The 15,464-nt window shown below is 40.2% G+C and overlaps 1 protein-coding gene and 2 pseudogenes across 2 annotated transcripts; 1 reads left to right on the top strand and 2 right to left on the bottom strand.

Moving 5' to 3' along the window:
- The first annotated feature begins 1,611 nt into the window (after nucleotides 1–1,611).
- Nucleotides 1,612–4,855, top strand: LOC137746981 (pre-mRNA-splicing factor ATP-dependent RNA helicase DEAH1 pseudogene; annotated as a pseudogene).
- Nucleotides 4,856–5,129: 274 nt separating this feature from the next.
- On the bottom strand, nucleotides 5,130–6,997 carry LOC137746814 (large ribosomal subunit protein eL31). Of its 2 annotated transcripts, none has more exons than XM_068486825.2 (3): nucleotides 6,841–6,997; nucleotides 6,489–6,599; nucleotides 5,130–5,583 (listed from the first exon to the last, which is right to left on the bottom strand). In XM_068486825.2, exons 2-3 carry the CDS (start codon nucleotides 6,569–6,571, stop codon nucleotides 5,304–5,306), a joined length of 363 nt encoding a protein of 120 aa, XP_068342926.2. In that variant the 5' UTR covers nucleotides 6,572–6,599; nucleotides 6,841–6,997; the 3' UTR covers nucleotides 5,130–5,303. The 2 variants fall into 2 exon arrangements, with proteins under 2 accessions (XP_068342926.2, XP_088545371.1); XM_088689245.1 differs by having other exon boundaries at nucleotides 6,489–6,618; nucleotides 6,841–6,921.
- Nucleotides 6,998–7,996: 999 nt separating this feature from the next.
- LOC137746984 (zinc protease PQQL-like) lies at nucleotides 7,997–9,781 on the bottom strand (annotated as a pseudogene).
- Nucleotides 9,782–15,464: the final 5,683 nt, after the last annotated feature.

Genomic DNA, 15,464 nt, shown 5'->3' with positions numbered 1-15,464 from the left:
TGAGGCGAAGTTCAAGGACGACAGAAGAACTTTAGCTATCCAGTACTACCGCCGTCAGCTTCTTGAAACAGTTGAAAGATTTCAGGTTGTGATTGTTGCTGGCGAATTTGGATGTGGAAAAACTACGCGGATACCGCAATACCTACACCAGGCCGGGTACACAAGGACCGGCAAGAAAAAGATTGCGTGTGTAGAGCCACGGCGAGCTGCTGCTATTAACGCTGCTGCAGCGGTTTCTCAAGACATGGGGGTCGAACTTGGACGTGAAGTACGCTACTGCATTAATCACGATGACTGCACAACCAAAGAGAGTGTCTTGAAGTACATCACGGACGGAATGCTGGTGCAAGAATGGCTTGGCCGGCAAAACTTGTTGACGAGCTACGGCGTGGTGATGGTCGACGAGGCGCACGAGAGAACGCTGGCAAGTGATTACTATGATGTGTTTGTATTAGTGAAGCGTGTTGCTCGAGCTCGACGTGATCTTAAACTTGTTATTGTGTTGAGTGAAAGTGGAAGTACGGGTGATCCTGAGAAGCTCAGTGATTATTTTGATAAGGTTCTGATAATCAGAATTCCACAGGGGCAGTATCGTTGTTCTTAAAAATTAAAACACACTAGTTTTGATGTGTTTTCGAGATTATGTCGCTTATTTTCTCTTCTTTTTGACAATATGTTGTTGAATTTACTTTGCTGTGAAGCTTTTGGTTTTGGATGTTAGGATGCTTACATTTTAATATGGTATCAGAGTAGATAATCCATATGCTAAGCTCAATGACTTACGTCTTAATTGATGTCGTACAAGAGGGGCTGTGTTGTCATTTGATTCAAGCTTAAAATAAAGTTGAGTGGTTAGTGGTGTCACTCAACATAAAACAACATAATCTAGTGACAATTAAACTCTGCTGAAATTTCTCCTTACAGTTGTTGTGTTTTAACATACCCCGCATGTGTGTCAGCAAGGTGTGGCCCAACACGGTACCCCTTTTGTGTCAATACATAAAAGTTGTCATTGATGAAATTTGGTGGCACCGATCTGATTATTCTGTATATATTTCTATTAAAATTTAATAATCTTTTGTTTATCATTTGAAAATAAATTAACAAAACATTTTTTTTTCCTTAAGTTTTTGGGGTTTTAAATTTTTTATGGAAAACTCTTCCTTTTTTTGTTTGTCAAAGAAAACTCTTCCTTCTTGGGTCCGAAGTCTATTTTTGATGCTAGGGAGATTAAATTTGCAAGTTAAATAATGTGTCACTAATATGAATAAACACGTTTATCAACATTTAAGTAATAAATCAATCATCAACTTTCATGCCTTTTAATTTTCAAAATTTTATCTCCAAATTTAATGCACGTTGCTTTACCCTTTTTTGAAAACCCTTTGTTTAGGAAAACCTAGTCAACGGTGGAAACCTAGTCCTAGCGTCGCTTGGTTTCCTATTTGGTTAGGGTTTCCTTCTTCCTAATGGATTACTGCGGCCTAAATATTCCAGACTATATAAATACACATACAATATAATCTCGCGAGTGCAGAATTTCCATCACTTTATATTCCCTCGTTTTCTTTCTGTCAAATCCAAGTCCTTAAGAAAAATTTCATCAGCCTCGATTTTCGATGGCGAGGCGTAGCACTCTGAAGAATTGGGTGTCTGATAAGTTAATGGATTTTCTCGGATATTCTAACATCGTAGTTGTTCGGTTCGTTATTCAACTCGCTAAGCAAGCAACATCGCCGGCTGGTGTGATGGACAAGCTCGTCGATTTTGGACTGCCATCCACGAATGAATCGGGCGCTTTTTCGAAAGAAATCTTCGCAAGATTGCGCCGCAAGTCATTATCGAAAAAGAAGAGGGAAGTGGCCAGGCTGGTGAGGAAGCTGCAGAGAACATATGATGAGATCATAGATGTGGACAACGATGATTATGAGTCCATGAAGTTGGATTCGAGGAAGAAACGGTATAGGAAGAGGGTGCGGAGTGAAGTAGAAGAAGATCGCGAGGCAGATATTGCGAGAGTGAACGAGAGACCGGTTAAAAGACGAATATGGATAGTAGAAGGCGACGATGGTTCACCGTTTGAAGAAGAAGAAACATTGCGTGATCAGCGAGAGAGGGAGGAGTTGGAGAGAAACATAAGGGAGAAGGATGCAGCAGCCCCAACAAGGTTGTTAAAACAGAACGAGGCAAAGGAGGCGTTTCAGAGAACCAATGCTGATATCGAAGCTTTAAGAAGAGTTTCAAGACAAGAGTATCTAAAGAAACGGGAGCAAAAGAAATTGGAGGAAATTGTGGAGGATTTAGAAGATGAGAATTGCTTATTCAGAGGTCTGAAGCTGACCGAAGCAGAAGACCGTGACTTGAGTTACAAGAAACAAATATTAGAGATTGCGAAGAAAAAGTCAGTGCTAGAAAGGGATGAGAGTGGCAATGAGTACATGATCCCGGAAGCCTATGATGATCAGGAGTGCGGCATTGATCAGAAAAAGAGATTTTCTGTGGCTTCTCAATGCTACCGGGAACTGAATGGCGGAGATAAAATCAACCCGTTTGCAGAACAGAAAGCTTGGGAGGATCAGCAAATTGAAAAGGCAACATGGAATTTCGGATCCAAAGACAAAAATAGGTCAATGTCTGCTGATGAGTACGAATTTGTTTTTGGAGACCTGATTGATTTTGTCAAGGCATCAGCTAATGAATTTGATGATGATTTGCAAGCACAACAAACTCAGTCATTTGATTCGCAAGTGAAATCAAACTTGGAGAAGCTGCAGGAGGAGAGAAAAACATTACCAGTCTTCTCCTATCGCGATGAGTTGCTCCGAGCAGTTGAAAAATATCAGGTTCTTGTTATCGTTGGTGAAACTGGGTCCGGGAAAACCACACAGATACCCCAATATCTGCATGAGGCAGGATACACGAAGCATGGAAAGATTGGATGCACACAGCCACGGCGAGTTGCTGCTATGAGTGTTGCTGCCAGGGTTTCTCAAGAAATGGGAGTCAAACTCGGCCACGAGGTAGGTTATTCTATTCGTTTTGAAGATTGCACATCTGAAAAAACTGTTATGAAATATATGACTGATGGAATGTTGTTGCGTGAATTTCTCGGCGAACCAGATTTGGCAAGCTATAGTGTGCTGATGGTGGACGAGGCACATGAAAGAACGCTCTCGACAGATATTCTGTTCGGATTAGTTAAAGACATTGCACGATTTAGACCCGATTTTAAACTCCTCATCTCAAGTGCAACTCTTGATGCTAAGAAGTTCAGCGATTACTTTGATTATTGCCCGATTTTATATATTCCCGGAAGGCGGCATCCTGTCGATATATTCTACACAAAGGAACCACAAGCTGATTATTTAGATGCAGCAATTGCTACTGCACTTCAAATCCATGTGACAGAACCATCTGGCGATATAATGATCTTTCTCACTGGTCAGGAAGAAATTGAAGCAGCGGCCGAAGTGTTGAAACAGAAGACAGAAGGCCTTGGGACAAAAATTGGTGAGCTGATTATCTGTCCCATATTTGCAAACCTACCTACTGAGTTGCAAGCGAAGGTTTTCGAGCCCACGCCTTCAGGGGCTAGGAAGATTGTCCTGGCCACAAACATAGCAGAAACTTCGCTGACAATAGATGGGATCAAATATGTCATTGACCCTGGATTTTGCAAGATGAAGAGTTATAATCCGAGGACTGGGATGGAGTCATTGCAAGTCACTCCCATCTCGAAAGCATCGGCCAGACAAAGGGCAGGTCGATCTGGTCGAACAAGCCCTGGGAAGTGCTTCAGGTTATACACATCTTACAGTTACCAGCATGATTTTGAAGATAACACAATACCAGAAATACAACGGACTAACCTTGCGAATGTCGTGCTTACGCTGAAGAGTCTCGGTATCCATGACTTGTTACATTTCGATTTCATAGATGCTCCACCTGCTGAAGGATTGATAAAGGCGCTTGAACTGCTGTTTGCCCTAGCTGCATTGAACAAATTTGGTGAGCTGACTAAGGTAGGTAGGCAGATGGCAGAGTTTCCTCTTGATCCGAAGCTATCTAAGATGATAGTTGCTTCCGGCAAGTACAAGTGCTCGGACGAGGTTATTTCAATCGCTGCTATGCTTTCTGTTGGTAACTCGGTTTTTCTCCGCCCGAAGAACAAACAAGCCTACGCTGACAATGCACGAATGTGGTTTCAAACCGGGAATGTGGGAGATCACATTGCTTTGCTTAATGTGTACAATGAATGGAAGGAGACAAATTACTCAACAGAATGGTGTTCCGAAAACTACATACAGGCGAGGAGCATGAAACGAGCAAGAGATATCCGGGTACAACTTGAACGGCTATTGGGGCGGGTTGAGATCGAATTAATCTCAAATCCCGATGATCGAACGCCTATAAAGAAGGCCATTGCATCCGGTTTCTTCCCCCACGTTGCAAGCTCTTTGAAGAATGGACGTTATAGAACAATCAAATATCCACAGACCGCCTACATCCACCCGAGCTCAGGGCTAGCGCGGGAGTCACCAAGCTGCGTTTTATACCACGAAATGGTGCTTACGACAAGAGAATACATGAGATGTGCAACGGAAATAGAGCCGAAGTGGCTGCTGGAAGTAGCTCCGCATTATTTCCAGGTGAAGCATGTTAAGAACTCGGGTTCGAAGAGCAGCCTCGCAGCGGAGGGCAGGCCGAACAGGACCGACCACTCTCTGAGTTCAAAGACTTTCCCTCTGCCAGCCCATAGGCTTTCGAACTTACTAATGTTTTTACCAGACAATATGTATTCTGATGTACTTTGAAAATTTTAAGGTTTGCGTAGTGTTTTCACGAATACAATTTAATTTTCGTCTTGCATGTGTCATTTACAGCTCACCTTGCATTAGCAGAGATTCTTTATGGCAAATTAGGATCCTCTCCAGATCCTCTTTGTGAGGATCTTCCTTTATGGCCATCCCAATGCGGCCGCCCAAGTGTTAACGGGCAGACCACAGCCGCACAGACGTGGTATGTCCGTCGCACAACAGAATTTTGCGCAGTTCGATTTCTTCCGAAAGCAAATTCGAAGAGAGACAGAGAGATCCAAAGGTGTTTTAAGAACCAGAGAAACACATCACTTAAAAACCAAAAAGTACGTTACCGGTGCTGAATATTTAACCAAACAAAAATACACCAAACTACCGAAACAAGTCTTAAGTTTGGTAACAAACTCCGAAGGTTTTTCGAAAAAGCATATAAAATTCTCTGTTCTTCCTAATGAGGGTAGCTTACTTAAAACGGAAATGAATAGATCATTCATCCTCTTCAATGACCTTGGTGCCCAATCCACTCAGTCCTTCTGCTGGGATCTCAGCAACGGTAACAAGGGAGTAGAGCTCTTCCTTTGCATCTTCGTCGTCGTTCCTCTTGCGAGCAATGCGAACCCTGATCCTTCTTGGGACGCTCCTGATTCCTCTGCTCCAGATCTGCTTGTTCAGCTTCACGTCCACCCTGACGTCATTTGTTCCCATGGCCTTCTTGGCAAACTTCCTGATCTCCTTTATGGCGTTAGGAGCCTTCTTCTTGAATGTGCTGTTATGAAAAGGCATTGCAGAAGAGTTATTTTCATGTTTTTCAATGGTTCAATAGCAATGCACAAGCAAAAGAAACAAAACATTCGCAAATGATGCTTATACAGAACCTACTATCTCCGCAGACTTTCAATAACATCGACATCTGAGACCGTAAGAGCCCTACACCCAGAAATTCCAAGCCCAACCCTCTGGACTAGAACCTCTGCTTCAAGCCCAAGCCGCAGCCAGGTAGCTTACACCATTTCCATACTACAGTCCTACATGGCCATCTTTGAGCAGTCTCGCTTCCGCTCACCACCCTAATCCATCACTAAGAAACCTTACCATCCTAATATCCATCTGAAAAATCCAATTTCAGTCATAACCCTCCTATAATCACATTTTACTATGAAAATCATCGCCTTTTCCCTGCTCCCCATCATAAAAATCTGGTGAACATTGTCCACCTCAAACCCCTCGCAACAACTTACGAACTTGCTAGAAGACCCAGCTCGCCAGTTTTAATAACTAAGTTCTGCATTATATCTTTTTTTTCTGTTTCTACTTCTTTTACGCCCGACACAAACATACATTCCGTTCTAGTTAAATAACTAATCATAAAAGTAAAATAGAAGTTCGATAACAAACATGTCCACAACCACAACATAGGAAATACTTCCGAAAATTTTCAAACATACAAACCCATTCGAATACACATTGAAATCAAATGTCGACAACTCGAAAACCATATGAATCCAAATCCCAGTCAAGAATCAGTAAATAGAAAAACACAATATGCAAAACAAGCAGCCGAAATCAAATATTTACAACAAAAACAACTACTAAATGCGAAACTGACGAACCGAAAGCACGAATAATGCAAATATAAGAACAAATCACGAAAAGTTGGGGAAAGTACAATACCAGCCATGGAGGCGCTTGTGGAGGTTGATGGTGAACTCTCTAGTCACCACCTCCTCCTTCCTTCCCTTTGTCTTCTCAACCATTTTCACACTCTCCTTCTACCAACTGTACCTGCATATGCAAATCCTCACTTCAGAAAAGAAAGAAAAAAAACCCCACAATTAAAAAATCCAATCTTGAAAGCAAAAACCCTAGATTTGAGCTATACGCCACCTGAAAATTAAGCATAAATATGATTAGAAAGGACTATATTTTCTTAAGAACAATTCAGATGTACAAGTAAGATTTCATGGGTAGGAGATTTTTTTTTTGGGGGGGGGGGGGGGGAGAGGAGAGACAGAGAGAGACGAACCTTTGGGACGGGCTTGGAAGTGATGCAGAAAGAGAGGAGGAGGAAGAGGCGCTGGGGGATCAACTAAAAATGGGGCGTAAAACCCTAGCTTCCACACCCTTATAAAGGTCTATCAGAGTCCCCTTCTTCTACTTATACGACGTGTCGCTTGTTGCCAGTTAGAGATGGTAAACAACTAATCACGTCGTTTTGTTCTGTTTCTTATGAATAATAAAATAGAAATAAGGCTTTTTAGTAAGGAAAACAAAAATAAGTTGGAAAAAATATGTTTAGGATAAGCCATATTTTTGGTTCGGAAATGTGTTAACAACTAATCAATTTGCGATTAGATATTTCATTTAGCAGTATTTATCTTCATTTAGTTGAAAGAGATCTTAAATTCAGATTGTATAATGTGAACACCATATATTGTGTTTGATGCTTGATTGTTGCTAGCACGTTGCAGTGGCATAACCTTGCTGTGCCCATATGACTACATTGCAGTAGTTTTTGTACATATCAATTATTGAACAACGAGAAACAACAAATCAATTGTGTTTAACCTAATTCTGAAGACAACTCGTTTTTACTCATCATGGGTTATCATATAGGTGCACGACAACGTTGATGTGATAAACTATAGCATAGTGTAAATCAATAGTTATATGCATCATTAATAACATAGCGTGACACTATCACCAAAACTAACTTCTCTATTATTTTTCTTTTGTAATGCATATTGAATTTTTGCTTTCTCGTTACGCCCCTAAACCCTAATACCTTTGTCGACCTTTTCACCAAGATCAAATGATGTGACAAGGAATGCGTCGAATTTACTCTTTTGGTAACATTGGATGAGACCGAACCCACAAATTTATAAAGTTGTAATGCATCACTAGAAAGGGATCACAACAGTTGTAAGTTGCATCATAGTAAAGTTTCTTCCAACAAAATTACTAAACACATGTTATGGAACTACAAAGAAAAGTAATACACATCAACGTTACACGCCTCGAACGGAATCAAATAAATTTGTATTAGCTTCCATCTTAGCATCATCGACTTTACACGCCTATATTAATCCTAGTTCGACAGAAAATTCAGCTATATTCAGCTTCGTATGTACCTCTCGAAGAATCAATGAAACAAAAAAACAAAGAACCGTCCTAAATTTGTAACTGAAATGTTCACGCTTCTTGTGTATCTAGATTCTAGAGCTCTTCTATGTAAGCTTCACCTACGAGTTTAGGGTGCGTCGTGAATATCTCCATAAGCTAGGACCCAAAACCGCGAGACCAGCAAGGCCGACCAAAATCTGCCACAACCAGAATAACCTCATATGTTGTACATTTACTCTAAAGGTTGGAAACTACTTGAGATAATCAGTTTTGAGTACGAACTTTGACTAGAACTCACCTTAGTATGTGTTTGATGACTGGTTTGAGTAGATTCGAAGAACGATTTTAGTGAGTTAAAGCGAGATGTACAGGGCATTGAGACCACTACAGTGTACTGTTTTTTGAGTTAAAGCAACAAACCTCAAAACAAGTGCCAACTTCACCGGAGTAGGCTCTTGACTGATAGCTGTGTAAAATCCTGTCCAACCAGTAGTGATTCTCCTGAATGAAGGAAATCGGCAACAGAAATCAAACGGTTTGTGTAAGTACATCCACTTCATTAGTCTCTCGCATCCACGAAACTTTGTGCACTAGGTGATTGTTGGAACAATGGTGCATCACTGACCAAAATGAAACCTTTTGTAACAAGAAAACTTACTTGAAGCCCATTTTCGTGGGCTCTTTGCTCAATTTCAAGGATGGTTGAGACATCCTCATCTGACGGCCCTTCCTCTTGGAGATGTATTATTTCATCCAGAGTAAGATCGACCTGTTATATGGTATCAAACATCTAGTTGAACAACCAATCGATTAATAGAACAGAACATGTCCAACAACAAAAGCACCAACCAGCTTTGACGAGATTTCTGGATCACAAGAAAAGTTTATGATTCGATCACCACGAACATTTGCAGTTCTGGAAGGCTTACTACCCCCAAGAAATACAGAAACACCTACAGTGTAGATCTATAGCATAGAGGTAAGCAAGACGAATTGAATCAATGATAAAGATGATAAATAGAAATAAAATAATTCGGAGGCATGCGTACCTGTCCATGTTTGAATCGTGGAACCTGCATAATTTTTGTTTCAAGAAGTTTGCTCAGGAATCCAACAATGTGAATGTCTTCTACCTGCCATATAAATGTTTTTCCCTAGTTATAAATCATCAGGAAAATTCAAGTCACCATCAAAAGCTTTGTAATATACGACAAGAAAGGTACACAGCATGGTTCCATTTTTCAGTTCCACAGGGAAGCACAATTGGACAGAACATTGTTCTTCCACCATTGGGCTGCGAACCACTTCTCTGCAAGAACATCCAGTCCAGATTGTTAGAAGGGATTTGGACCAAGAAGAAAGTAGGCGACTTGTCAAACATTATTGTGAGAAACTTCAGTGGATTCTTAGATATCAGACAAAGGCAGGAATCGACAATATTCAAACACCGAACATGTTGGGTGATCAATGGAGTTGCTCAATCGAACAATATTTGAGACGCCTTGTACCACAAACAAAAGTACAACATGTTTGCTACATTCAGGTTTGTTCTCTATTCTACCTTATTCTGGTTTTAGGAAAGGTGAATGGTAGTCCTACGAGGTCATCGCGATTAAATTGTAGGAGCGGTTCAGGAGCCTTTGGTATCCCACCCTGCATGGTAAATCACATACCTGTGAGCACATATATATAATCCCGGTGTAAATAGGTGGAAAGGAATTTTTGCTTACCATATACTGCAATATAAGAGGAAGTGCTATAGAGGGATCAATATTCCCGACAATCAAAATGGAGAAAGTTGACGGATCCTCGAAACACTTGTTGAAATATTCAGAGGATGCAGGTTATAGTATCCACAACATTTAGCCAATTCGCCTTGCATCCGAGATTTCTACATAGTGCAGTAATTCATGGCTTTCTGCTCAACATCTGGGGATTGAAGATCACAGACTTGGTACGAACACAGTCAAGATTGCCGACGTTGGGGCAAGCCCGTTCAATGAAAACTTCGAATCGTGTACCTTATGTTTTGATCGTAGAGATGTTTATATGGACTACTGCTGAAGAGGGACGGTTGAGGAACTAAAACGGGATGCCGTTTTCAACCCAGTAAGAATGCAAAAAAACTCAATTCTGTTGTAAAATCGATGGTGTATGTGCAGTGGAATAAATAAAACAAGACACAAATTTTACGAGGTTCCTCTACAGTCAGTGTGACTGGAGTACGTCCTCGGGCAGTAGTGATGCTTTCATTATAATTGGAATAATAAGAGTACAAAGATAACTCTATTAATTCTCTCCTCTCCTCTTCCTCTCTTTCTCTTCCCTCGTCTCTTTTTCTCTCTGTGCTCTCTCTTCAAAGTATACGGAGTGCTCTATTTATAGAGCAACTCCAAGCACACATCTTTGACATTACAATCTCCACATATCAATATTCTGCCAAGGTTTTCAACCCTTTGGCAATGTTTTCAATGTTGTGGCAGGTATTCAATACTGTGGGCATTCATTACCCACTAGTATTTTCAACACTCCCCCTTGGATGCCCACATATCAACATTAGTTGCCTCGTTAAAATCTTGATCTATTTTTGGATGCTCCCCCTTGATGAGTTTCTCCCCCTGATTTCACATTCTTTAGGCTGATCATTGATCCTGCTACTTTAGTCTCTTAGCGGTGATAGTTGTCGAATGAGGTGTTTCACTTGTTGTTAACTTTCCACAGACTTGTTCTTGAACTGGGTTAGAGGGTCTTCTGCTAGACTTCCTCCAAAGGTCTGAATTTACCTATTTTATCTGGAGCTGAATTTGATTCAAGGGTGGTGGACACTTAATCTTGAATCGGACTTGTGATTTCTTCAAAGGCCGTCTAGGCTTGATCTTGAATGAAATTGGACCATGAAGAGCTTCATGTGATAAGTGATCTTAGACTTTGTCGGGGATGAACTGACATGTGTTTGTTGTGGTTGTCTCCACATGCTTCAATGTATCATTTTCACTTGCCTTACTTGCTTCCCTTGCAGAAGTGGTATTTTCCTTATGCAGGTTTGGCATCTTCTCGTGTAGTATTTGTCATCTGATACAGGAGTGGGATGCAAACCTGGTATTTGAATGGACCATCACTTCTTGGTGGCAATGCAAGTTTGAGTGGAGGTTCCGACATATTGCTTTCTTTGTCCTTGTCTTGGCAGGTAAGAACAAGGACAAAGGAAAGGACAGGGAGATTGCATGATATGAGATACTCTTGCTCTCGTCCCTGATGATATGAGATACTCTTACTCTGGTGTGACTTGTTTGTAGAGGTATTCTCAGAGAGGAAGAAAACTGAGTATTTCGAGATACTTTGTGAAATATGCATTCTCGGAGATGAGGAAGAGTTAGATATTTTTCAGTTATGCCTTGCCATGAAGGACAGAGGTTGAATATATATGGATTTCCCAATAGCAGGTAGTAGTGATGTGCCTTTACTCTTGTCAGCAACTGTGGTGTAATTAGAACAGTAAGATTCACGCGTTTTCAACTTTATCAGAGATCTTTGACAAAGTTGTACTTGATATCCAAGAGCTGAGATTGCGTCTGAGAAAATGTTGACAGACATCATGCAGAGAAATCCGGCTTTTGAAATTTGAAAATCGGTGTCTCTTCGATTTTTGAATAAGTGGTCATGTTGCCCCTCCTTTTATAGAGATATCAATTTTGTTCAGAAACACTCAGAAAATTGTTGTCTGCAGAAATTTCCCTTTCTTGCACTTCTGAGATTTTATCTGACTTCCTTCATCATTTCTGAAAATGGCTTGCCCGTCTAACATTTGCTTAGATTTGAGTCTCAGGATTGATACAGACGAGCAGCGTCAGGATAACATATGGCGCCCGTCCTTCTTATCTTCTAATGGTCCTCTTACGGTTGGGGACTCTGTGATGAAGGATAACATAACTGCTACAGTGGTAGCCAGGAATCTTCTCACTCCAAAGGACAACAGAATCCTTTCAAACCGGTCTGATGAGGCGGCCGTTCAAGACTCATTGGCTCTCAGTGTTCAATGTGCGGGCTCTGTATCCAATATGGGCCAGCGCTTACTTGCTCGAACCCACCAAGTTGAATCATTAATGGCTGAGGTGGCAAGTCTTAAACAAGAGATTAGAGGGCTTAAGCATGAGAATAAAGTGTTACACATGCTTGCAAATAATTACTCTACGAGCATGAAAAGAAAGCTCGACCAGCTACTGGAATCCGAAGGTCGGACTCAAAATGACAATCGGGGGTTCGAGTCTTTATTCCAAAGACATCCATTGTCTTAGCTGTCTGGAGTTTCACCAAGTATTGAGACTCCAAATAATCAACTTCTGGCGTCTTCCCCTTCTGGGGTACTTCCGAGTACTGAGGCTTCACATGAGTAACCTTTGTGAAGGTTCCTTTCTGTTTGTTTGTTTTAACTCATGTGTATGTAATTTCTCGGAGATATTAATATATAAGCTTTATTTCATTCAGTGTATTGTATTAAATACAATAAAGCATATATTTCACTAAGATGTGGTACTTCTGGACCAAATATCAATTTATCTTTACCCCTCGCGAAGATAAATGATCATTCTTAGTGTATTAATTATTTGAGTATTCAACTCATAATCTTCAATCCATATGATTCTTTAATGTCGTAAACATCATGGATAAGATTCGTGTTGGCATATTGTTCGATTCTGCAGTTCGAGACAATATTTCTCTCAACACTTTATAATCTTTCTTGACTCTTCAGGAGTCCCAATTTAATATCATCAACTCTTGCAAGAGATTTTAGTATGTTGCAACAATACCATAATGGAAGTACTCACTAAGGCAATTTATACCATTCATTGGTATTGAGTACATAATTTATGCTTTACCCTTCCGGGGCTTTCTTCAAGCAATTTGAATCCTTCAGGGATTTTCTACATTTCATGACACATTCATATGAACTCGTTTCCAACCCTGTGTCTTATCATATGAGTGTATTTCACGGTATTACAAATGCCCATATGTAACCTTCTAGGTTCAACATCTTTTGGCTATTTGTATTGTATCCAAGTATATAGGTCTATTTTTCCACGTTCTTACAAAATTATAATGGATTTGCCTTTATCCATTTTTAGCCCATAATTTTGTTGATGGAAAAAAAACGGGACTCAATATCACCACAGCTCATTGATGAATTTAGTAGCTACTGGTAAAAACCAAAATTACCATTGGTTATCATCAATCTGTGATCCCACATTCTCATGTGCATGCGCATGCATAAAAGTTTTTCATTTCTTTTGGGATATCCATTGCCTCTTCAAGGGCATTACACTATCTCTTCCAGGATAGTCATAATTTAGAGAATGCGGATCATAACCTCCTTTTGAGCGTTATAGAGCTTGGATTTTAATCTCCACTTCGGGAGTTGAGTCATTAGAACCTATATGTCTATCATGCTTCATGCATGAGACATCAATACTCTCATGTCTGCGGATTAACCTTTTCGGGACAAGTATCCTTGCAACAACTGTCATGCTTCTGGCATGCGACAGTTATGCAATAGTTCAGTAGTGCCATATTTTTCTTCTTTCGAAGGACTGAACCTTTTGAGTCTGAGGGTCTGCCACGCTTCAGGCGTGCAACAGATAAATCATTTGCTGCCATATTATTTTGTCCAACAGGGACATTAATTCTTATAGGCACATTTGCAGCAAGCATATGTGATTTTATCACTTTCGTTTCATCATTAAATGCATCTAGCATTTGATTTGCATATCGTTGCATCATTCAATTATTCTCACTTCGTTTGTAAATTGATTGCTTCATGAATCAAAATAAGACAAATTCTCTTCGTTCTTCTGGAACGGTTTTTTCTTATCATTCTTTTGGAATGATATTTGTTCATCGTTTTTCTAAAACGAAGTTATTTTCTCCCCCTAACGGCGGGAAAATTGTCTTATCAAAATGACAGTCCGCAAACCACGCGGTAAATATATCCCCAGTCAAGGGTTTTAAATATTGAATGATAGATGATGTCCAACATCAATGCCTAATCCGCAATGATGCTTCATTTCAGTATGTTGTGGCAGTGCAATAGGCACATAGATAACACAACCAAAAACTCGTAAATGTATAATGTTTGGCTGGTTCCCAAACACGAGTTGTACTAAGAAGTATTGATGGTTATCAACAGGTCTCAACCAAATCAATAATGTATCATGTAAAATGACATGTACCCATGTAAAAAATTGGCAATTTTATTTTCATCAGCAGAACGCGGGTAATCAATTTCATCCGCTTAATAAATGCTTCTGCTAAACCATTTTTGAGTATGGATATAAGGAACTTCTGGTCCTTATTTAATAGTCTGCAGACTGAGACTCTTATGACTTTTATTGCAATTAAGTTGAGGCACTGCGGCACTTCAAACTTAAGGTACTTATCAAGGAACTTCATGTCCTGATCTTTTTGTTTGATGGAACTTCAGGTCCAATCATTTTTATTTGATGAGGATCAAGAAACTGCAGGTTCTGATCTGATCAAGGAACTTCGGGTCCAGTATGTACTCATCGTAACAAAAAGAAGTACAATAAATAAATTAAAGCAATAGGCGGTAAAACCGTCCATGATAAATAAATTGCTTTAAAGGAAATAGAACTTGTGAAAGGGTTTTAAACCAACACCAATTCACATAAATAACAAGAAGTATCATACCTCCTTTTATTTATTATTTTTCTTTCTTTTTGTCAGCACTTATTCAAACCTTACTTTTCTTATTTCTGTAGCATGGTGCAATGCACCAACAGAAACCATTTATGTCATTTTGACTAAATGGTGTCATGCACCATTCTGCACCATTCAAATCCTTTATATATATATATATATATATATATTTTGTTAGGTTGCAGTCAACATCTCCCTTTTTTTTCTTCTCTGTCTCTGCCAATCTCGAAACGCAGGACCTGCTGGGTAGTTATGGAGGTTGCTCAAAATTCAATTCAATCCAAAAAACGCTACCAGAGGCTGGCGTGGTTCTTGCATGACCCAGGGAACATGTCATCGTTAAGCAAGAACCTCCTTACAGAGACATAGATGACAGTGGGGTTGACGAAGGCACAAGAGAGGGAGGCCTGTGTGGATTCATTCTTGCCATCACCATCTCAAACAACCAAGTATTCATGGGAGTTCTCAAGATCCGTCGAAAACAACGTGATCTGGGTTTCCAAGTCTGATGAGATTCTTCTGGATCTCTGGAAACCAGTTGTCAAGTACGAGTTTTCTCATCTCGTGACGACTTCAGGTCGTAAATTTCAATTTTTCACCGGAATTCGGTGGGGCGCTTCTGGCGCAGTGGGAGAGACGAAAAATGGACATACCTTTTATTCTGTGAGATTTTAGATTACTGAGGTGAGAGGTGGATAGTGCTTTACCGGATTTATGGCGTTATGCTTTCCACTGACATGAGAGCTTTTCGTGCTGATAACGTGTTGTAAAATCGATGGTGTATGTGCAGTGGAATAAATAAAACAAGACACAAAT

This window comes from Pyrus communis, chromosome 2, assembly GCF_041283825.1.
Source record: "Pyrus communis isolate YQ-2024b chromosome 2, ASM4128382v1, whole genome shotgun sequence".
In the NCBI taxonomy this organism is placed as follows: domain Eukaryota; kingdom Viridiplantae; phylum Streptophyta; class Magnoliopsida; order Rosales; family Rosaceae; genus Pyrus; species Pyrus communis.
The sequence above is the reverse complement of the archived record's forward strand: the minus strand, read 5'-3'. Positions and strand labels throughout refer to the sequence as shown.

What these genes read in the sequence shown, in the direction of transcription:
- LOC137746814 (XM_068486825.2), bottom strand. Translation starts at nt 6,571, where the DNA reads ATGGTTGAGAAGACAAAGGGAAGGAAGGAGGAGGTGGTGACTAGAGAG. An exon ending in CACAAGCGCCTCCATGGCTG is followed by an intron (nt 5,584 to 6,488) that starts GTATTGTACTTT and finishes TTTTCATAACAG; the next exon opens with CACATTCAAGAAGAAGGCTC.